This window comes from Trichomycterus rosablanca, chromosome 5, assembly GCF_030014385.1.
Source record: "Trichomycterus rosablanca isolate fTriRos1 chromosome 5, fTriRos1.hap1, whole genome shotgun sequence".
In the NCBI taxonomy this organism is placed as follows: Eukaryota; Metazoa; Chordata; class Actinopteri; order Siluriformes; family Trichomycteridae; genus Trichomycterus; species Trichomycterus rosablanca.
In genome coordinates, this window is record NC_085992.1 from 32,226,136 (window position 1) to 32,250,379 (window position 24,244).

Here is a 24,244-nt window from a genome sequence, read left to right on the forward strand (position 1 = left end):
ATCTTTTTCAACTGAACGTACTAACAAATTTCGGATTATGAACAGAAATTTGCGAAACACGTGACGCCACGAACAAGTTCACTTCAACCGTCTCTCTCTCTATATATATACAGTGTATCACAAAAGTGAGTACACCCCTCACATTTCTGCAAATATTTCATTATATCTTTTCATGGGACAACACTATAGACATGAAACTTGGATATAACTTAGAGTAGTCAGTGTACAGCTTGTATAGCAGTGTAGATTTACTGTCTTCTGAAAATAACTCAACACACAGCCATTAATGTCTAAATAGCTGGCAACATAAGTGAGTACACCCCACGGTGAACATGTCCAAATTGTGCCCAAATGTGTCGTTGTCCCTCCCTGGTGTCATGTGTCAAGGTCCCAGGTGTAAATGGGGAGCAGGGCTGTTAAATTTGGTGTTTTGGGTACAATTCTCTCATACTGGCCACTGGATATTCAACATGGCACCTCATGGCAAAGAACTCTCTGAGGATGTGAGAAATAGAATTGTTGCTCTCCACAAAGATGGCCTAGGCTGTAAGAAGATTGCTAACACCCTGAAACTGAGCTACAGCATGGTGGCCAAGGTCATACAGCGGTTTTCCAGGACAGGTTCCACTCGGAACAGGCTTCGCCAGGGTCGACCAAAGAAGTTGAGTCCACGTGTTCGGCGTCATATCCAGAGGTTGGCTTTAAAAAATAGACACATGAGTGCTGCCAGCATTGCTGCAGAGGTTGAAGACGTGGGAGGTCAGCCTGTCAGTGCTCAGACCATACGCCGCACACTGCATCAACTCGGTCTGCATGGTCGTCATCCCAGAAGGAAGCTGACGCACAAGAAAGCCAGCAAACAGTTTGCTGAAGACAAGCAGTCCAAGAACATAGATTACTGGAATGCCCTGTGGTCTGACGAGACCAAGATAAACTTGTTTGGCTCAGATGGTGTCCAGCATGTGTGGCGGCGCCCTGGTGAGAAGTACCAAGACAACTGTATCTTGCCTACAGTCAAGCATGGTGGTGGTAGCATCATGGTCTTGGGCTGCACGAGTGTTGCTGGCACTGGGGAGCTGCAGTTCATTGAGGGAAACATGAATTCCAACATGTACTGTGACATTCTGAAACAGAGCATGATCCCCTCCCTTCGAAAACTGGGCCTCATGGCAGTTTTCCAACAGGATAACGACCCCAAACACAACCTCCAAGATGACAACTGCCTTGCTGAGGAAGCTGAAGGTAAAGGTGATGGACTAAACCCAATTGAGCACCTGTGGCGCATCCTCAAGTGGAAGGTGGAGGAGATCAAGGTGTCTAACATCCACCAGCTCCGTGATGTCATCATGGATGAGTGGAAGAGGATTCTAGTAGCAACCTGTGCAGCTCTGGTGAATTCCATGCCCAGGAGGGTTAAGGCAGTGCTGGATAATAATGGTGGTCACACAAAATATTGACACTTTGGGCACAATTTGGACATGTTCACTGTGGGGTGTACTCACTTATGTTGCCAGCTATTTAGACATTAATGGCTGTGTGTTGAGTTATTTTCAGAAGACAGTAAATCTACACTGCTATACAAGTTGTACACTGACTACTCTAAGTTATATTCAAGTATATTCTATAGTGTTGTCCCATGAAAAGATATAATAAAATATTTGCAGAAATGTGAGGGGTGTACTCACTTTTGTGATACACTGTATATATATATATATATACAGTGAGCGAAGATTCAGACAGCGGACGGTGTTTTCCGGTGTTTTCTATATATTTTGTAAAATTCAATATTAAAATGTCCCCAAAGAATATGCAGAGGAAGCTTAGTGGTGAGAAAATGTAAAGATCTATTACATTTGTTGTGTTGTATAATTACTCCTGGCAGTAGCTGTCACTGTGTATCAGACAGAGGGGACTAAGTGAGAGAGAAGAAGGAAATCGCTGAGTAAAGTATTCTTTCTTTCGTGCAATTACACCTACAAAATACAACACTATTGAAATAAAGAAGGAAATAATAGAGAAATATGAGAGTTATTGTTGTTTCTGGTAGATACATTTTATACAAAAAGAAGGAAATGTATTATGGTGTATGGTACAGCACACGTACTGTACTGAAATGTGGTGTGTGTTTTATGTACAGTACTACTGTGTATTGTTGTTTATTACAGTAATGTCTATTCTATAATTTAAGTATATACTTGTATTTATAACAAAAAAGACCATTTAAGACATTAGAAAGGTTAGGTAAGGGGGTGGTTTGGGAGGTCTGGCACAGATGAATTCTATTTACATTATTTCTTATGGGAAAAATAGGTTTAACTAACGAACATTTTGACTTAAGAACAGCTTTTTGGAACCAATTAAATTCGTAAGTCACGGGTCTACTGTACATTACATTACAACATTACTGTAACACTTGGTACTACTTGGAATCTCTACCATATAATTGTTGGATTATATTGCTTGTACTACATGACAGTACTGGCACCATCCTGGCAATGTTTAGCCGTTTAAAAGTTTACCAACTCATGATGAGGTCCTCTCAGAGTATCTAAAAGTAACCCATGAGCTGTTCGTCACACTTTCTATTAATAAAACACTGTAGCATGCAAGCACGCTCTGATAAAGTTATATTGACCAGTCGGGTTACTTCCAAGAACAGCTTAAAAACATACAGTATTTAGTATATTAGCATTTTAAACATGGTTATTGGCATTGGCTAATAGAACAATATGTCAGGGATAAATCAAACTTTATAGTTATAGACAGTTTGGATCTGAATGATAAAATTATAAGAGCTCCTTTCGTTCTCTTTAAAAATCGAGTTCTTGATGTTTGCTCATTGCACTTAGTTGTAGAATTAACCATCTGGCTGACAACTTTTTTCATCTGTTATCTCTTCTGGACAAGGGAAGTCGCTGGGCTGCTTCCTATCTCCTGTCAGTGGTGGTTTTCACATTAGGAGATCATGTATCACAGCTACAACAAGGAGAAATTACATCCAAACTTTCCCTCCCCCTCAGACATGGCCAACTGTGTACCTCGGACACCCAGCCAGGTCGGCAGCACTGCTGAGACAACAAATGTATTTTAAACCAAGTGCAGTTTTGGACCAAGGTAAGTTTAAAAAAAATTTACACCCTGTTGTTCCACTCTACCTACATTAGTGGAAGCACTTTTTACGATCATCAACCAATCATAAAATTGTCTGTTCTACCACTGCTTTATCCTGGTCAGGGTTGCGGTGGGTCTAATTCAATGGGCAAAAGGCACCCCAGACCGCACACACACACCAACACACACCTGAGGAACTTTTAGTATCTCTACTTAACCTGACTGCATGTCTTTGGACTGTGGGATGAAACCGGAGCTCCTGGAAGAAACCCACACAGACACGTGGAGAACATGCAAACTCCACACAGAAAGGACCTTGATCTCTACAAATGGGAATCAAACCCAGAACCTGTATGCTGTGAGGCGACAGTGCTACCCACTGAAGCTACTGTTCAGCCCACCAATCAAATTCTCAATACAAATGAGCAATGTTGTATAACCATGGTAGTAAAACAGAGGGAAGTGGGCTACTCCTGAGGGGCATAAGTAAATAGTAGAATTCTGAAATCTTACAGGGGATGTCCTGCCACTTTTATTGCAATAATAGTTCGCTAATATTGGTTTTACAAAACTATGAAAGATTAAACCTTCACTGAAATACTGAAGCCTGATATCAGGATATATAAACATATCATCGACTCACCTGCAGCATGAGCTCACAGTCATCACGACCCACAAAAATCATCTCGCGGGGCAGCCGGTGACGTGTACCCCCACTGCTCACCAGGAACCAGGATGTGAGACTCATCTCTGCTTTATCTCTCTCATCCAGCTTTCAAACCTTTACGTCATCCTGATAAATAGAGAGAAAAGGTTAGTGGATGCTAGAAAAATATGAGAAATCTCTTATATACTTCCATGCTTCTCTTATATTCTTCTTATATGCTTCCAAATCTTATATATGCTTCTATATAATATGCTTATATGCTTCTTATAAAGGACCTCAAGTAGTCTACAGACCTCCACCCCAATGAACACATTCTGAAATAATCGGATAGTCAGGATTTTCTTTTGACTGAATGAACACCAATTTCCACAGACACACTCCAAAATCTTATGAAAAGACTTTCATGAAAAGTAAAGAGTGGAGATGCTGCATGCTTATGGATTTGGAATGGGATGTCCAACAAGCTCATAGTCAGGTGTTCACATACTTTTGCCCATAAAGCATATTCTTTATTGCATGTTTTCTACATAATTAAAAAAAACTATAGATTAAACAAACAATTAGAGTGTTGAATGAAAACACTTAATAGTATCACAGCAACAACGAACAAAATAAATCATGTTTTAATCTTCAGTATCCTGGATACAATGGGAAGAAACAAGAGCAACAGTCTGTCACATGGCATCACACGTTTAATTGTTTTCCTTCACACTTAGAGGTCATTTAAAGTAGTCTTTCCACCTTCAACATGTTTTTGGGAGATGCGAGGAAACCAAAGCAGCTGAAAGAAAAACACCCAAGTTTAAAGTACTCATAATAATGTTTCACCCACTCTACTAAATGTGCCATTAAGTGACTTTACATAAAAATTGTCGTGGCGCATCAGGATTTTCCACTACCACACCAGTGCTGGGATTCTGAACTACCTGAGTTTGAATCCTAGCTCTGCTACCGGTCGGCTGGGCACCCCCAATTGGCGGTGCCTGCAGCAGACAAAATTGGCCACTAAAGTCTGCTGTGTGGGAAAAGACCGGACTAAAAAAAGAGTGGGGTCTTCGATACTGTATATGGACCCTGGTTAGTAGCCCAAGGCACCTGTACAAAGGTAAAGGAACGTGGGGGTCGGTGCGTGAAAAACTAGCATCGCATGCAAATCCACCAAAGTGTGGGCGAATATGAAGGGGTCGGTGGACTGTGCACACGTGTGTCAGGCAAGTATACGCTCCCCAGACATGATCAGGGTCTCCAGCAGTGGAAGACAAATTTGCTACACTAAATTGGGAGAAAAGGGGAAGAAAATGCAGAAAAAAATAGCAAAAAAATAAAATAAAAAATAAAATAAAAATGAAATAAAAAAAAAAGTATAAAAATATTTTTTTATTTGTCTATATTAATAAAAAAAAATTAACATAATATTTTATTTCATTTTGGCTGCCATACATGCTTATATTTACAACTGTTGCTATAGTAGTGTCTCTGAAGCATAGCCAAATCCCAGATCGCTTGTTACTGTTGTGCACTGCATCAGCGCATTTACATTCAAAGTGTAGCATGTAGTTCATATTAAGTAGGTTTTTTACTAGAAATGAGCAATTCTAGATTGTCTAGATTATTTTCATCAGTTAATCAAAACTGAATACAGTAAAGCAACATAATACTTGTCATTTTACCCATAACAATCTATTAAATGTTTTTTTCTTATTAAACCTGTAGTAAAACCACCACATTAAGCATTATGCTCAATCCCACTCACATTTCAACCAGTGGGTCGTCTTAAAGTGGACAGTCTCTGATTAAAATCAATGTTTCATTCTCCTATTGCTACCAGTCAACAGAATCATCTTGAACAAAGTGAATATGACATTCCTGATCATCTATGAGAAGTGCATATCTGCATCATTCCTGTTTAGATTTCAAATTTTAAAAGATGCTGTGTGGGTGGGCAGATAGGAAGAGCCGTTAGACTGAGCTCGAATTTATAACATTCCTGTGTTTAGAGCTAGCAGCAGAGCTAGGCAGAGAGCTGAACTCCTTTCCCTCCTCCTGTTATTCCACTCCCGCTCTGATTACTGCCAGATGCTGGCGGAAGTGATGTAAGCTTCTGGTCAACCCACCCATCTCTTCTTACTCTGAAAAGTAGGCTACACTGATGCTTATGCGTACAGCTGTGAAAGGGAAATGAATTCACACACACACACACACACACACACTGTGTCCAACTAGATGACCTCACATTACCGCCACACCTCTTCCCAAGACAAGTAAACAAAGTATGCAAAGTAATGTAAACATAATTTTTAATTATTGCCTTAACAGTGATTTATTCAAACACTTCAAGCATGAAGCTATGTTGAATAACCATGGCCTGATATATATGGAGGTCAACATATGTTTTTTTCTCATTTTATTAGTGTATTCAATAATCCTCTCCATGATAATGAGAGCAGTTTCACCTCATACACACTGATGACCATAAACATTCAGACCACCCCACAAAACTGTTCTTTAATCAAGCTGTAACCCAACTTTATACAGACTAGCAGTATGTGATTCATCTCCCAATCCAGTCATTTCAAATTCCTGACTGTGAATCCACTGCCGCTTGCACAACTCCTGATCTGATCAAGAAGTCTCTCCTTATTAGCTATTCCTGCTGTCCGGTTAAGGCCACAGCACCTACTGGCCGGTAAAAAGAAGTTTTAATGTAAGTTACTGTATGTGAGCGTGTGTTATCCTGCCATGGGTGCCAGGGTTTTGTTCTGGTGTGGCTTGACCTATCATGACACAAACTATTTATAAATACATATATATACGTATATATATATATAAATATATATATATTTTTTTTCTTCTCCCATTTAGTGTAGTCAATTTGTATTCCACTGTTGGGGATCCCCGATTTTTTGCAGTTGAGGAGGGTATATTGCTGCTCACGCCTCCTCCGACCCGTGTGCAGCCCTTAATGGAACACTTTTCCACTCATGCACTCTGCACAGGCGTCTCTCTATCTGCCAATCAGGGTTCTTACACAGCGTTTGAAAACCCGCCCACATATTCCGGTCATCCCTCCCTGCAGGCACTGCCAATTCAAACCAAGGAGTTCAGAATCTCGGCGCTGGTGTGCCGAAATTGGGTAATACTTTCCTAAACATACATAATCTAAGCATAATATTTTGTAAGCGTACACTCCACTCTCTTCTGAGTATTTGAAAACCTATTGAGCTGCCTTGCTGTCTCACTGCCTACATAGGCAGCTGCCTAAGTAGAGTGGATTCTAATAAGACATTGACTTATAAGTCAGGTTATTCGAATGCGCTAGTTAGCCTCATGCTATTCAAACCAATGGGATGGGGTGGCACAACGCGCTAGCATCTCCCTCCGTGTACCGATTATGACCTCTGCTGACTGGTTGGTGGCGCCTGCACGGAGATGGGGAAGGAGTGGGGTAGCGGGTGTGGCTCTCCGTGCACAGCGCTGTACTGCACTGCACTCGTCAAGTGTAGGTGATGAGACGTTTGATTGCTGTGCATGTTTCGAAGGGGGCGTGGAGCAGCCTCAATCTCCCCAATCAGGAGCAGGGACTAGCATTAGTGAGAGGATGATTGACGGGTAGAAATTGGATGCGCTAAAGTGGGAGAAAAAGGGGTAAAATAAAAAAAAATAATAATTTATTTGCATTTGAAAGTAACTCTCTGCATCGTCTGCCAAATTTTTTATTTTTCTGTGAGAAAAGCTGTGCCACACTGAATGCTGGGATTGGGATTCAAATTTTAAGATACCTTACTAGTAAGCATATTAAGGCATCTAGGATTTTGAACAGCCTACTTCTCGGGAGTGTGCGTAGGATGATGTAAAATGCTGTCTATATAGAGAGATCACTAGGTTTTCGAACACACCCTTAGTAGCTCCTTTCCAAGACTCCAAAGCATCTTGTCTTCAAATCCTCCCATTCCTCAGAAAATCTTGTATTATGTTTCCATACATGAGCCTCATTTTTAATAATAACAGTAATTGAAGGTTTGGCAGGACATGGTTGGCAAGACCCTTTCTGTAAATCACAGGAAGAGCCAGTGACAAACAGCAGGATAATGTCTGGGTTCTGTTTTTCTCTAGAGCTCAGACTTCAGCTGCACAACCACAGGAAAATCATTAAAGCTGGCAAACGGCCGCAAATGTAGGAAAAAGCTCTACGTGGCAGAGGATCCCTAGTGTTCTACCGTACCACAACTTCTCTTTAACATATGAAAGAGTCTCAGTCACTGGGGAATGCTTGGGCTTATTACCTCTTCTAATGCACACGGCTTTCCAACAGAACTCTTGTAAAGCAGAAAAAAAACAAAACATGTTATTTCTTTTAATGAGAAGATGTAACAGATGAAAATCTAACTGCAGAGCTTCAACCTTGATGAATTACATCCGTGCCATAAGAAAGACATTTACCTTACAGCATTATGTATATCCAATGAAGCAACATGCTTTTTTTTAGTGGGTGAAATGGCGATTCTCTCACGCTGGCTCACAGTGCATCCTCCCCCGCTTAGGGTCTGAAAAGTCGAATTGTTTTAGACTGACTGAATGCAATTTGTGAGGAACAGGATGTGTGACTAGAGCTGCCTCTGGCTCTCTTCTTTGTCTCTGCTTAATAGAGATCAGGGCTAAATTATTAGGTTTTTTATGTAGAAAGTATATAAAGATATAGGATTAAGAAAAGATGCAATTCTAAAATAAGACCCAATGTCCAAAGTCTGATTGTCAGAAAGGTGCTTCTGTTAGGGTTGGGCATGAGGTACTTCTCTATTTTTACTGTTCAAGCCAGTCTTAGAGTCTCCGCCCACTAGTCCAGTGATTAATTATTAAAGTTGTTTTGATGGGTGTGGGTGGAGCTTCAACTCTGCTACCCAGTTTAGTGAGATTGTGTGCGATATACGATATATATCTCGATATTTTTTTTATCCCATAAGGTAATAACAAAAAGACACTTCTGAGACAAAGCTACATGTTCCAATTTTTTTACAGGCACTTTTATTAATATTCATGCTGAAAAAAAAAAAAAAGAGCTATTCTAAGAAAAAAAAAGTTGTTTTCTAAGGCATCTCCTGTTGTGTAATGTGAATTACAAATATATTGTCTGGCCCTTTAAGAATGTTAAGTGTACTATAGGGTGCAGGGAGCGAGTGTGTAGGGAAGATTAACCCCCCCACCCCACCCCCACATGTTTGGACTTTATACATTATTTTATGTATATGTCGCCATAACATTTACATTAATTTTTTTTAACGTATAGAACTCAGTTCTGTAATACAGGCAGAATTAATCGTTCATGTTACTGTGTAACTATTACAACATTTAATGCATTTTAATCAGCGTTCTGCTTCATGCTTCATGTTTATTGGCCCGACAACAAGTAATACTATAATAGAAGATAAATAAATAAATGACATGTCGGACGTCGGGCGATCGTCCAGTATAAACTAACACAACCACGTACAACATCCAGTACAGAAATCCCCATAATGTTTGTATTTACAGATAGAGCAAGTATATGCACATCACATATACAAACACAAGAGTCAGAACAACAGGAGACGCACCGCTACGTTATTATTACTTTCTCAACACTTAATGTGAAGAAAATACGTGCATGTCAGCGTGTGCATGCGCTTGTGTTGGTTTTTGAAACGAATAACGACTCGTTTTCTTGTTTTTTAACTTTGGGATCTGAAGTGAAAAACGAATGAAGGTACACGGAGCTGGAACCTTTTGTCTGGACTTGTTTTCGGCGTTCTCTACAGAATACATTATTCTGCTGCTCATCTGACACTTTGAATTCGAACCATCTCCAAATAATTACAAAATTAGTCATTATTTTTCTTTTTAGTAAGCAGCTCCTCTTCGATAGCTTCTGTCACGTCTTTATCCGTCTCCATGCTATCGCTGCCTGCAGGAATTACTGGTGAAGCGGTGAGGAGGGGCGAGTTGTGTTCAGTGAGGGAGAGAGGCGGGGCAGGTGAACATGTGCAGAGACAAACTGGGAGAAGAGAAAGTCGAACTGTCTGATCTAACTGGAACGCAACATTTATATCGATATATGCGATATTGTCTTATCTTATATCGCGTATGAAAATATATCGATATTTTATAAATATCGATATATCGCCCAGCCCTAGTCCAGATCTGTTTCCTATAGGAGAATCAAGCAAAACTACCACAGCAACTGAACTCTTTTTCCAAGCCAGAATGGGCAAAAAAACACTCGCAAAACTGCAACATTTAGTGTATTTGGTGGCTTGTGGGTAGCACTGTCACCTCACAGCAAATAGGTGTTGGGTTTGATTTCCAGGTGTTCTCCCCGTGTATGTGTGGGTTTCCTCCCACAGTCCAAAGACAGGCAGTCAGGTAAATTGGAAATACTAAAAATTGCCCTTAGATGTATAGGTGTGTGTGTTAAAGTGTGAATGTGATTGTGTGTCTGCCCTGCAACGAACTGGTGCCCTGTCCAGGGTGTGCCTTGTGCCAACAGAGAGCTAGGATAGGCTCCAGCACCCCTGCGACCCTGATTAGGATAAGCGGCTTAGAAAGTAAGTGAATGAAAATTTCCAACCATTAAAAAGTCTTATTAATATGAAAGGTGATAATACAGGGCGGAACATGCCTCTGTCCCAAATTTTTGTGAGTGTGTTTCAGGAATCAAATTGTACATTTATTTATATTTACAAAATACAATGAAGTTGGTCCATGAAAACATTGGACATATCTACTTCTCACCTTTGTTTGTTAAATGAAGCGTCAGGAAAATGAACAAATCACAGATTCTTCTTTATATTGCATTTTCCAGAAATTAGATTTATAAATTTAAATGTTTTAACAGGTGCATCTCCACCACAGGATAGTTGTGACATTAGTTGCATTACCACAAAGCAACACTTAAAGCACTCTCATCTCCTAATAGCTTGATTCTAAACAAAAGTAGAAGGTCTTGTGGATGGAAAAGTCCTGATGACACTCAAACATCTAAGAAGTGCTGTGTAGTGCTTTTTCTAGTAGGTGACATGGGCTAAATTAATAGCTCTATTTAATATACATAAAACACTTCACTCTTTTTGCTACTTAAAAATATTAACCTAAATTTAAAAAAAAGAAAGAAATTGACATTCCTAATGTGTAGTAAAATGTGTAGTACAAAAAAAAAACCCGCTAAAACAATATAATTATATCATTCCTCTGTAAAGACATTGGCCAACCCACATCTGCTTTTTACAGAAATGCTCCTAGATGATGTAACAGATGTGCAAATGTCCACGTCCCCAGAACTTAATAGCTGGAAGCATAAGTCCAGGCCCAGCCCATGTCTACTGGCCTACCAGCCCTACACACAGCTACTATCAATACATACTATCCTTTATCAGCCAAAAATACTCCCATGTTTAAGAAAACTGTTTCCTTTTAATGCTGGACTAAACAAAAAAAAGAGTAAAATAATAGGGTTGCTGTAAAAATAACGCAGTCGGTTGCTGTAGTTCACTTTTACCTCTAAAGCCCGATCAAACCCAGGTCCCCAGCGACAAAGTGCAGCTTTATTGTAAAGTAGAAAAATTATAAATGACGTGCTTATTTCTAATGGGCCAACTCATTTAAAAATAGTGATGCTACCAAGTAGCTACCGGAAAACTAAAAAGGGATTTTTACCACTTCTACACATCTTATTGAAGAGCTTGTAGCCTGGTCAATTATTTTCATTCTTTCCGGAGTTATTGTATTATTCTATATACAGTCTAATAAATACCTTCATAAAATGCATTTAAATGTTTAGCCCAATTAACATAATAATTTCCTCAATAAATCAAGATTTACGTTTACATTTGCAGCATTTATCCAAAACGACTTACAGTTATGACTAATAAATGGCTAGGGACCTTGCTCAGAGGCCCAACAGTGACAACTTAGTGGTGGGGCAGCTTAAACTAGCAACTTTCTGATAACTAGTGCAGTACATTAACCACTGAGCTACCACTTCCATCAGTTATGAGGAATCCCCTCCAGCATCCAACCTAAGGACAGTGGTAGCTTAGGGACAGTGGTAGCCTAGTGGGTAGAGCTTTGGGCTATCAGCTGGAAGATTGGCGGTTCAAATCCAGGCTCTGCTATGCAGCCACTGCTGGGTCCCTGAGCAAGGCCCTTAACCCTGTCTGCTCCAGGGGCACTGTACGATGGCTGACCCTGCGCTCTGACCCCAGCTTCCAAACAAGCTGGGATATGTGAAGAAAGAATTTAATTGTGCTGTACAACTGTATATGTATATATGACAAATAAAGTATACAGTGGGGAAAATAAGTATTTGATCCCCTGCTGATTTTGTAAGTTTACCCCCTTACAAAGACTTGAACAGTCTATAATTTTTATGGAAGGTTTATTTTAACAGAGAGAGACCAAAAAATCCAGAAAAAAAACATTAAATAAAAGTTATAAATTAATTTGTATTTAATTAAGGGAAATAAGTATTTGATCCCCTACCAACCAGCAAGAATTCTGACCCCCACAGACCGGTTATGTGCCCATGAGGCACACAAATTAGTCCTGTCCCTGTATAAAAGACTCCTGTCACAGAATCAGTTTCTTCCGTTCAAATCTCTCGACCACCATGGGCAAGACCAAAGAGCTATCAAAGGATGTCAGAGACAAGATTGTAGACCTGCACAAGGCTGGAATGGACTACAAGACCATCAGCAAGAAGCTTGGTGAGAAAGAGACCACTGTTGGCGCGATCATTCGAAAATGGAAGAAATACAAGATCACAGTCAATCACCCTCGCTCTGGAGCTCCATGCAAGATCTCACCTGGTGGGGTAAGAATGATTCTGAGAAAGGTGAGGTCAGTCCAGAATTACACGGGAGGAGCTTGTCGATGATCTCAAGGGAGCTGGGAGCAGAGAAATGCTGGATATGACCCCAAGAACACCATCCCCACTGGGCATTTCTTTGCCTCCAAACACGGCGAGTGGAGTTGATGCCAAAGAGCTCAATTTTGTCTCATCTGACCATATCACATTCTCCCAAGCTTTCTCTGAATCATTCAGGTGTTCATTGGCAAACTTCAGACGGGCCTGTACATGAGCCTTCTTGAGCAAAGGGACTTTGCGGGCACTGCAGGATCTCAATCCATTACGGCGAAGTGTGTTACTAATGGTTTTCTTGGTGACTGTGCTCCCAGCTCCCTTGAGATCATTGACAAGCTCCTCCCGTGTAATTCTGGGCTGACCTCACCTTTCTCAGAATCATTCTTACCCCACCAGGGGAGATCTTGCATGGAGCTCCAGAGTGAGGGTGATTGACTATGATCTTGTATTTCTTCCATTTTCGAATTATCGCACCAACAGTGGTCTCTTTCTCACCAAGCTTCTTGCTGATGGTCTTGTAGCCCATTCCAGTCTTGTGCAGGTCTACAATCTTGTCCCTGACGTCCTTTGATAGCTCTTTGGTCTTGCCCATGGTGGTCGAGAGATTTGAACGGAAGAAACTGATTCTGTGACAGGAGTCTTTTATACAGGGACAGGACTAATTTGTGTGCCTCATGGGCACATAACCGGTCTGTGGGGGTCAGAATTCTTGCTGGTTGGTAGGGGATCAAATACTTATTTCTCTTAATTAAATACAAATTAATTTATAACCTTTATTTAATGTTTTTTTTTCTGGATTTTTTGTTGATATTCTGTCTCTCTCTGTTAAAATAAACCTTCCATAAACCTTCCTTACAAAATCAGCAGGGGATCAAATACTTATTTTCCCCACTGTATATACGTATATATATATATATATATATATATATATATATATATATATATATATATATATACATATTTATATATATATCTATTAACCCAATAGCCAATCATTGTTTGTATATGTGCCCAGCTTGCTGGTAGTAGAGCTGAGATTCAAACTCATGACTATAAGATGTCAGCTTTGGTGTGCTAGGGTGTTTTACAGCTGCGCCACCTGAGCACCTTAAAGTTTAACCAATTAAAAAGAATTCAGACATTCACAGTATTAATTACCTGGAATTAATTAATAGGAGAGATGAGAGAAATATTAAAAAGCTGAATTGGTCCTTGAGGTTTAGAATATGCATCTAGCCAGAATGCTGACAGGAGTCTTTTTTTTCCCACCTCTTCTCCTGATACAAATCAGAAATTAGAAACACCATCTTTTCACAGTTGAAAATGCTGCCTAATAAAAACAACAGGATTTCATTTCATTTACAAATTATTCACAGTAAACAGCCTGGCACACTCTACACATATTCCCCTGCTGCATGGTTGCATCACAAAACAAAACTAAACAGTGATCATTTTTCTTCATCGCTATAACAAGGACAAGAAAATTAACGGTCCAGTCACTGCCTCAAGTAGCGCTTCATTCACGGTCGCTACACATCTGTAGTCTGATGATGCATCTAGCTCATTACACAGTTCTGTATTAAAACCACCAGAGTCGCACCATGACAGATGTTTACCAGATGATTCATTTTAGAAAACCGCAGGTACCCTGCTCAGGTTTAATGCTCCTCTCATAAAACCCTCCAAAAAATCTAACTCAGAGCAGTCAACAATCCTGATTACCATCCTTCACTCCTGATCATCCGTCCTTACCCAGAGGAAGAAATCGATCCAATCAATATGTTTGGTTCTAACTAAAAGACTGTGAGCTTACCAAAGACCGCTTGTACTCCTACTTTATCCTGAGGACACCGCAGATTCGAACCGACGTGTACATTAGCCTGGCCTAGATTCCTCAACTGTATAAAAAATACCATGTCTCATTCACTTCACTTCAGGCACATCGCCTACACAACAAATGACCCATGAATGAAGTCTTTCTTGTTTCACATCTAACTAGGAACACTTAAAGCCTACTGATTGCTACTTTGGGGCATAGCCAAAAATAAAATTGCTTTATGCTTTATGTTAGCTATCTTTAAGATTCCAGTCCTTCCAGAAAGATGGTTTGTACAGGGTGTGGTGTTGGGAGTTAATAGTATCCTCATTTTTAATTAGGTTAAATTAGGTTTATTCTTCTCCTCCTCAGGTGCAGGGCTCCACCTGGTGCCTCAGTGATGAGGTGTGCTTCACCCTAATACAGGTGTGTTTTATATGTTAATGGTTATTGGTTAAAATAATCTGACAAGTCTGGATCCATATTTATATTTAGAGTCTTTTCTGCGCAGATAATGAGTCAGTCTGTGAGTGCTAGGAAGCAGAAACAGCACCCAAACAGCCTACAGCTAGGTAGTAAATAATACATTTAATTACTGAAGATTAAAGATTAGTAATGAAAAACAAAAAGTACAGTATTATTTAATATGAGATAGAGCCTCATCCCAGGCTGCATGAGATATGCAGTGTTAAACAGGAGTGAACCCTAACCGCATTTCTTGGCACTGGGTGGGTGCTGATAATTCTTTAAATCAATTTACATGTAACAAGTTATAGAGCAGCTTTGATATTTTGACATCTTTAATTTTGAATACATACATAAGCTACATCCAGGTTCTTGTTTGGTGCAGTGGTAAATTATGCTAGCCCACTATTGCTTAAGTCTGGGGTTTGAATCCCCAGTTTTGCTATCAGCCAGTTGAGCATCTACATAGGGGCATGACTGGCTATGTCTGGGGGACAGCTAAGGTGGGGGATATGCAAAAAGTGTTTTGGCTACTCAAATATTTGCTCCTGTGTCCGAGTTGACACCCTCACCTGGGTGTAGTTCTTTCTTGCGGCAAGTGTTTTTGGGTAGTGCCAGAACCACAGAGAAATCTAACCAGGATGGATGGGTAAATAGACGGATGGATGGATAGACAGACAGACAGACAGACAGACAGACAGATAATTGATTTTGTAGATAGATACATAGATCAATATATAGATAGATAGATAGATAGATAGATAGATAGATAGATAGATATAGATAGATAGACACTTAATTGATTTTGTAGATAGATAGATAGATAGATAGATAGATAGATAGATAGATAGATAGATAGATAGATAGATAGATAGATAGATAGATAGATAGATACTTTATTAATTCCAAAGGTATTGCGTTTAAAAGAAAGATCAAGGATTATCTTGGACTTGGATATTACACATATTACACAGATGTTATTTCTGTGCATTTAAATCTTGTAACAAAGGCAATAATTTTGCATATTAAACCACATAATTACAACTGTCCTCTTAAAAGTAAATTCGTGTTTATGCTTCAAAATGCAACTATCAAATAAACTAATTCTGAGCTAATCACGTGGCTCTAAAAATTAGGGATTATTACAACCTACATTCCTTAGTCACACAACCTAAGGAATAGCAGTATGCGCATCTAGCCATATAACTATATTTCTATATTCTAGTAGAACATGTACTGTGGACAGTGATAGCTTAATGGTTAAAGTACTGAACTAGTAATAAGAAAGTTGCCAGTTCGAGCCCCACCACTACTAGGTTGCCTCTGTTGGGCCCCTGAGCAAGGCCCTGAACCCCCAACTGCTCAAATTAAATTCAGTGATAATTGTAAATCACTTTGGATAAAAGCTACAAATGTAAAATGTAAATGTAGTGTCATGACCCACCCATGCAGCTCATTCTATTTGTTAAAAGTAGACATGTGTAAAAGTAACGTGACAGGTAAATGAGGTACAGCCAGTCTATTGCATAACATTTTCTGTTTCAGCCTATAAATGCTTTATTAACCCTGATCAAGAAACAGAACTGGGTGTTTCAGTCTGAACTAAGCAATATAAGTAGGCCAATTATTTAAAAATTATCTAGAAAGTCTGATTTCTTCTACTGTTCTGTTCTGTACTGTTCTGTTTCAGACATCTGACAGTTGGAAAGTGCCTTATTTAAGTAACAGCTTGAGAAAGTCACTTACAGGGGTTGGACAAAATAACTGAAACACCTGGTTTTAGACCACAATAATTTATTAGTATGGTGTAGGGCCTCCTTTTGCGGCCAATACAGCGTCGATTCGTCTTGGAAATGACATATACAAGTCCTGCACAGTGGTCAGAGGGATTTTAAGCCATTCTTCTTGCAGGATAGTGGCCAGGTCACTACGTGATGCTGGTGGAGGAAAACGTTTCCTGACTCGCTTCTCCAAAACACCCCAAAGTGGCTCAATAATATTTAGATCTGGTGACTGTGCAGGCCATGGGAGATGTTCAACTTCACTTTCATGTTCATCAAACCAATCTTTCACCAGTCTTGCTGTGTGTATTGGTGCATTGTCATCCTGATACACGGCACCGCCATTGGATGCACATGGTCCTCCAGAATGGTTCGGTAGTCCTTGGCAGTGACGCGCCCATCTAGCACAAGTATTGGGCCAAGGGAATGCCATGATATGGCAGCCCAAACCATCACTGATCCACCCCCATGCTTCACTCTGGGCATGCAACAGTCTGGGTGGTACGCTTCTTTGGGGCTTCTCCACACCGTAACTCTCCCGGATGTGGGGAAAACAGTAAAGGTGGACTCATCAGAGAACAATACATGTTTCACATTGTCCACAGCCCAAGATTTGCGCTCCTTGCACCATTGAAACCGACGTTTGGCATTGGCACGAGTGACCAAAGGTTTGGCTATAGCAGCCCGGCCGTGTATATTGACCCTGTGGAGCTCCCGACGGACAGTTCTGGTGGAAACAGGAGAGTTGAGGTGCACATTTAATTCTGCCGTGATTTGGGCAGCCGTGGTTTTATGTTTTTTGGATACAATCCGGGTTAGCACCCGAACATCCCTTTCAGACAGCTTCCTCTTGAGTCCACAGTTAATCCTGTTGGATGTGGTTTGTCCTTCTTGGTGGTATGCTGACATTACCCTGAATACCGTGGCTCTTGATACATCACAAAGACTTGCTGTCTTGGTCACAGATGCGCCAGCAAGACGTGCACCAACAATTTGTCCTCTTTTGAACTCTGGTATGTCACCCATAATGTTGTGTGCATTGCAATATTTTGAGCAAAACTGTGCTCTTACCCTGCTAATTGAACCTTCACACTCTGCTCTTACTGGTGCAATGTGCAATTAATGAAGATTGGCCACCAGACTGGTCCAATTTAGCCATGAAACCTCCCACACTAAAATGACAGGTGTTTCAGTTATTTTGTCCAACCCCTGTATATTCAGCCACCTCTGCTGTGATTGGGTAATACAATTTTTAGTAACTAAATAAGTTTGTTGACCCGAGGACAGGGCAGTGTTGATCATGGCACTGTAGGGCTTGGACATCATAGCACAGTAAATTATGTTTGCAGCTTTGATTGTTTTGTTTGCTTCGGACTTTAGACATTTGGGACTTTGGGATCCCAATCTAGTCATATCTAATTACTAGGGCTGTCAAACGATTAAATTTTTTAATCGCGATTAATCTCAGAATTTCATATAGTTAATCGCGATTAATCGCATTTAATCGCATTTTTAAAAAATCTGTGTAAATGTTATAGAAAACAAGGATTTTTAAGTGAAATGTTACAATTAAAATGGTGAACACATTTTATGCTAAATGTACTGATGTTAAAAACTGCTGGGACAAGAGAAAACTGTAAGGGAGTTTTATTCACTCAAGAGACCCTTGACTTCGTATAAATGTCAGATTGTAGGTTAAAATTTCTCCATCAGCAAACAGTGTGAGTGTGTTTTGACCCTTTGGGGCTTCCATAGTGCATGGAATAGCATGCTTGGCTAACAGTATGACTCTAGCTGTTTGCTATTCGGTAACAGAGGAAGTAATAAAGTATTCTGCTCCCGACAACTTGTGAATATACCGTGTATTTATTTCTTTATTAAGCAAGTGCATCATTATAATGCTCGGTTACATTATGTTAACAAACCGCAAATGAAACAAACGGTGGCAAGTCCGACGTTAAAACGTTGGTGCACGGTCAAGTCTCAACATGAACTACGGATGACTCGCAGGGCCAAATAGAATTTGCGTTAACGGCACTATTTTTTTAAATCGCGTTAAATTGAGATTGCGTTAATGCGTTATTATCGCGTTAACTTCGACAGCCCTACTAATTACCCTTTTGCATTTCAATTCCTCTCTACTGTTGCTGACTTCAACTCTGACCAAGGAGAGCCGTGAATAGCACACACCCCCTCCAATAGCGTGCAGTAGCTGGCTGTATTTTTTAACCTGCACAAGGAGGGTTCAAACAACAAGAAAACACAAAACAAGCCATTTTTCAGATTATTGTGATGACGCATCAATACAAAATGTTGCCTCGCAGCCACTACACCAGGATGTCCCAGAGAAATACTGGCCATATGGTTGCCAGGAGCCAGAAACAACTTGGCAGCACTTACTATTAATAATTCTCCCACCATCCCATCCCCCAATGGCCATTTCAACCCACCCCCACTATTATTCACCCCCAGCTCTTTATGTTTTTGCTTTGAATTCCCATCCCCAGGCCCCTTTTCGATGCCATTCTCCAGCACCCACCTTTTCAACCAATGCCAACCCCTTGATTTTCCTTATGCTGATCATATACAGCCAAATATCCAAACCGCCACCTTCCAACACCCCATTCATCCTTCTCAAGCATCTCCTAACACATATCTACATCCCTAAAATTGCCAGAGTGCAACTATTATCCATGAACTATCATGGACCAGGTTGTTTGCTCTAGCAGCGCCAAATCTCTCAAATCAAACACAATCAAACCCTAGACTCCTCGCATTGCAACCCAACTTCTACTCTGGATCCTAACTACAAACATGCAATAACTTCAGTTGTGCAAACTTCTTCATGCATGTCTTTACTGCGGCTACACCCACACACCCTCAGGTCACCCAACACCCCATAAAACTCTCAAGAGCTATCTACTACAACCAACTTTCCCGCCCTATCCGCTGACCTCACCATTCATCCCAACCACCCCATCACAAACTACCTGCCACATGGCTTTATGCCAGGACCAGGACCTCCCTCTTTTCCTGCATCACGGCATTCCACATCAAAACCACCACTACAACCACACAAAAATAACCTGGCACCTCAAACTCCCCATTAACATCAAAATATTACAATTAACCATGCCATCATTCCCACCTCCTCCCGTTACCCATCCCAATTACCCCCATCTATTACAACCACCACATTCCAAGCCAGCAACTTCAAGTCCATCAAAAACAACTTCACAACCAAAACAATACAATAATAAAATCAGTTAACCACAAATCACAAGCTCCTATTGAAGAAAAATCAACAAACCACAAGCTGTTTGTTCTCTAAACACAGCAATCTAAACCATTTAGATTAAAGACTAACCAAACGTCCCCAACAACTTACAGAGCACCTGCATAATGCCAGCCTCATGCCTCTAATATATCCCTCAGAGTCTGTCCTGCTTCTTCTACTAGAATGTTACCATTTAATCTCCTTTTAATTTCTACAACCTAGCACCCAAACTGTCTATCAGGAACATTTACTTCACCGTCCCATGTGGATAACTTTAATTTTATAGCTGTCACATACCCAAGGATGCTTTACAAAGTAAATATAAGAGGAAAGAACATTAGAGAAAAGAACACAACAAATTTAACATATAAAGAAAGACGAATAATGTTTTAAGTTGACCTTTGATAGAAGAGATTGTGGAAGGGAGTTTCAGAGTTTGGGGGCTGTGGAACTAAAAGAGTTGCCGCCCACAGACACAAGTCTAAAACGGGGGACCGATAGAAGAGACTGGTTGGGACAGTAAGTGTGAAGAAGTGCACTAAGGTAGGTAGGAACAAGGCTTTAAAGTAGAGATGCATGAGTACCGATACTAGTATCGGGTATTAGCCCGATACCGCGCTCATTAACTCGTACTCGCAAACGAGGCTCCGATTCTAAACATCCGATACCTTGTGCCTAGTGCACGTTGCTGCGTTAACGCAGGGATTTTCAACCTGTGGGGCGGCAGTGCTTGTCTGGGGGGCGCGAGTGCCTGACCGGGGGGCGTGACATTGCGAGATTTTTTTACTTCTAAAACTAAAGCAATTCATTTTTCACCCACGGGAGACAGATTGAATTATTCTTACTGACCACGCACACACGCACGTTTAATGTTATTTAGTTCCGTTTGAAAAAAAAACAAACCTTCAAAATAGAGCTAACAGCGAAGATAACCGGTTACAAAAGCAGCGACCGCTGTTATAGGTTGTGTGTGTGTGTTTAATACTCTGTTCACAGTGTCGATACAAGTGATTCAGGAGATTCAGCGGTATCGGCGAGTACAAAAATACATGTACTTGTACTCGTACTCGGTTGGGAAAAAATGGTATCGATGCATCCCTACTTTAAAGGTAAGCAGAATTATCTTCATAATCACCAGCCTATTGCTACTAATCATATCTTAATCTCCAAATACCAAAATCCTAATAATTCTAATATTAGTACTAATCCTATACATCACTTCAAGTAAAGCCACCCCCATACATCTCCACCTCCTTATTTAAGCTTTTACCAACCAACCCTGTAGCTCTCCAAATCTACCAAATGCAAACATCAAACTATTTTTGCAGCAACCTCTTCCCACATCGGATTCAGACGGAAGCACCAAGCAGCATTTCAATAGTGACAACATTCCAGTGCTTCTCTCAGGCTTGTCTATTTAGCCTTCCAACCACATAACCCACCAGATACTCATCCTCCCTTGTAATCCCCTCTGTATAAGGATCTTTTGATAATATTATGCATTGTAGATGTTCAAAAAACGGTTTAACTGATACATTTTTGGCCAAAGCGATGAGCCTCAATCCATCCTTGGTGCTCTTCAAACACCCAAGCACGACTGCATCACCCGTAAAATGGTTTTTAAACATTTCCTAGCCTTAGGTTACTCAGTGCCCAGATTTTAAACTGTATTACAGGCATCGCTTTATTTGGTCAGAACCCTACAGTTGCATCTTACTTTGGATGTCCAAATACTCAATCTTCTTTCCCAGCAACAAAAATTCCAAACACGATCCATGTCTTTTTAACCTTACTAACACAAACAAGGTCGCTCAGTCTCCACAACCCAATGATCAAAATGCACTTACCTAAAGAAACAAAATCTACCAATCCAGCCACAACCCATCATCCATCGACACCGGTTCCCAGCCCGCACACGAGATTGCATAACCCCACACCCTCATTTCCACGTGGACCAAAATTGGTACAGGAGCTTGAAAACTTTCACATGTCCTTAAGTACAGAACATATTTATTTATTTAATAGGATTGTAACACCATGTTTAACACACTTTTGTTACATTCATGACAGAAACTGTAGTTACTCGTAACACAAGATTCATCAGGTCACATGTTTTAATGTCAGACACAGTCATGGACAATTTTGAATCTCCAGTTCACCTCACCTGCATGTCTTTGGACTGTGGGAGGAAACCGGAGCTCTCTGAGGAAACCCACACAGACACGGGGAGAACATGCAAACTCCACACAGAAAGGACCCGAACCGTGCCACCTGGGGATCAAACCCAGGACCTTCTTGCTGTGAGGTGACAGTGCTACCCACTAAGCCACAGTGTCGCCCAAATACAGAACAAAAATGCAAGCGTAAAGGGAGCTTTAAAGTCAGTGTAGGCTGGTAGAATGGGTGCTACATGTCAACACGGGCCCTGGGGACCAGGGTTCAATCCCTGCCCCTGGTCACTACCTGTGTGGAGTGTCTCATGTGTCTGCATGGCTTTCATTAAAGTGTCTAATCATTATTTGAAAAAAAAACAAACAAGAAAAGGTAGATTGGCTGTCCTAAATGAAGCCTTAGGTGCGAGTGACTGAGTGATGTTTTGGGATGCACTTTCGTCCTTGTTTGTGTGCATTCCTGCTTCGGGCCCAATGTTTCTAGACGGCGCAGGACCCACCGGGACCCTGGCCACAATGATTCGCTTAGTAAATTAACAAACTAAGTAAATAAACACATTATAACACGCTAATGCGTTGGGAATGATCAGTGTGTGCGCGCGTCTGATGTCAGTGAATAGCAGATGAGAGCAGCCAGTCAAAACAAAGCCATATTGCCTGTCGCTTCAGTTTAGTCTTCTTCATCACCGGGTCTCCCTGATGGTCAGATATGCTTGTATCTTTTAAGAGCTACATTCAATAATAAACCAGATAAATACAGCAGCATGAAAGGAAGACAAATACAGGGGTTACACGTGAATACATTTGAACAACGTGATGTGGAGTAGCGGATGGAGCGGGAGTCAGTCTCACTGACCGAGTCATCATCAATGTCCTATTCAATCATAACGGAATAACGGAAATCCACCATGCTTGCCTGTGCATGAATTAGGCCTACGCTTTAAAAGTCACCAAACGAAAGTGCACATTCTTAATATTATTCAAAGTACTCCTAATCGAGACGTTTATACACGATCCATGATGTTTGCGAGCCAACGATCTTACTAAAACACAAGGCTAGCTGAGTGCACGTTGGGATGCTGCCGTACTTGCAGAGAAAAGCGACACAGACACACAGACATGACGATCACAAGCCTAATTTCAGCTTTTCTTAATAATCCAACCGCAATGTAAATAAGATCAGCTATTAGACATATGTTACTGATATTACAACCAGCCAAGAATCAATGTAGACAAACAATAAGCTAGGATCGGCTTCTGCAAATATCCCACTAAAAACAATAAGCATAATAGGACACTATTCCAACACCCATCCATATCAGCTCTAGCTTACCCCTTCTTTATTCCGCACAGGCGATTTTTTCCGAAGCTCCCGGGTAGCGGTTGAATGGTTTCCAGTGCCCTGCCCTATGCGTCTCTTGAGCTGCTGAGAAATAAGGTTATTTCTACCGAGCAGCGGCGACACACGGCAGCAGGGAGCAGGCAGACAGAAAGCAGGCAGAATAGGAGGAGAAGGAGGAGGAGGAGCACATCACCATCCGCACACTTCCAGCGTCTGTACTGCCAACACAACCCGGTGGGCGTGGCCTCCTGCACCATCAACTAATGCTGCCGTCAAGAGAGCGCCGCAAGGTCCCGATTTTTAACCGGGACGCTTCTCAATACAGCACTTTAGAAGCGTGGAAAGCATGGTTAGGCGCAAAACACGTTCATTTATTTATTTATTCATTTATTCATGCATTCATTTATTTTACTAGCCGCTTAATGTTGGCCAGAGTCGCAGTGGCTCCGGTGACCGCTTTTTTGGCATAATGAAATCACAGAATTAGCAAAACATTTTGAAGAAAAATGTTAAGCCTTTTGTGGTGAAATTGAACTTTGGTGATAATGAGACTTTCCAGCAAAAATCATGATTCCAAACACAATTCCAGGTCAACCAAAGCTTGAATAAGGATTTAATCCTGGAATATCCTAAACGTAGTTGTTTTTACACAAAATTTTTTTATCAGAATTGCTTGTATATATCAGTACATATATTTTCTGTTTACTGAGGCTTCTTGTTG

The 24,244-nt window shown here is 40.7% G+C and overlaps 1 protein-coding gene and 1 long non-coding RNA gene across 15 annotated transcripts in view; one reads left to right on the forward strand and one right to left on the reverse strand.

Annotated features, from left to right (window-relative positions):
• Positions 1 to 14,915, forward strand: part of LOC134315072 (uncharacterized) — a 38,012-nt gene extending 23,097 nt beyond the window's left edge. For 2 of the 3 annotated variants that reach the window (XR_010012460.1, XR_010012462.1), the window contains 3 exons: positions 3,021 to 3,114; positions 3,761 to 3,924; positions 4,051 to 4,134. This is a non-coding gene — a long non-coding RNA (uncharacterized LOC134315072). Of the gene's footprint in view, positions 1 to 3,020; positions 3,115 to 3,760; positions 3,925 to 4,050; positions 4,135 to 14,859 lie in introns of those variants that run through there. The other variant, XR_010012461.1, reaches the window with a different exon arrangement.
• Positions 1 to 23,600, reverse strand: part of cep170aa (centrosomal protein 170Aa) — a 75,647-nt gene extending 52,047 nt beyond the window's left edge. For all 12 annotated transcript variants that reach the window (XM_062995998.1, XM_062995997.1, XM_062995996.1 and 9 more), the window contains exons 1-2: positions 23,515 to 23,600; positions 3,755 to 3,904 (exon numbers count right to left, since the gene is read on the reverse strand). In XM_062995998.1, the coding sequence (XP_062852068.1) occupies positions 3,755 to 3,859 (105 nt within the window). In that variant the 5' untranslated portion in view covers positions 3,860 to 3,904; positions 23,515 to 23,600. The remainder of the gene's footprint in view (positions 1 to 3,754; positions 3,905 to 23,514) is intronic.
• Between the last annotated feature and the right edge of the window lie 644 nt (positions 23,601 to 24,244).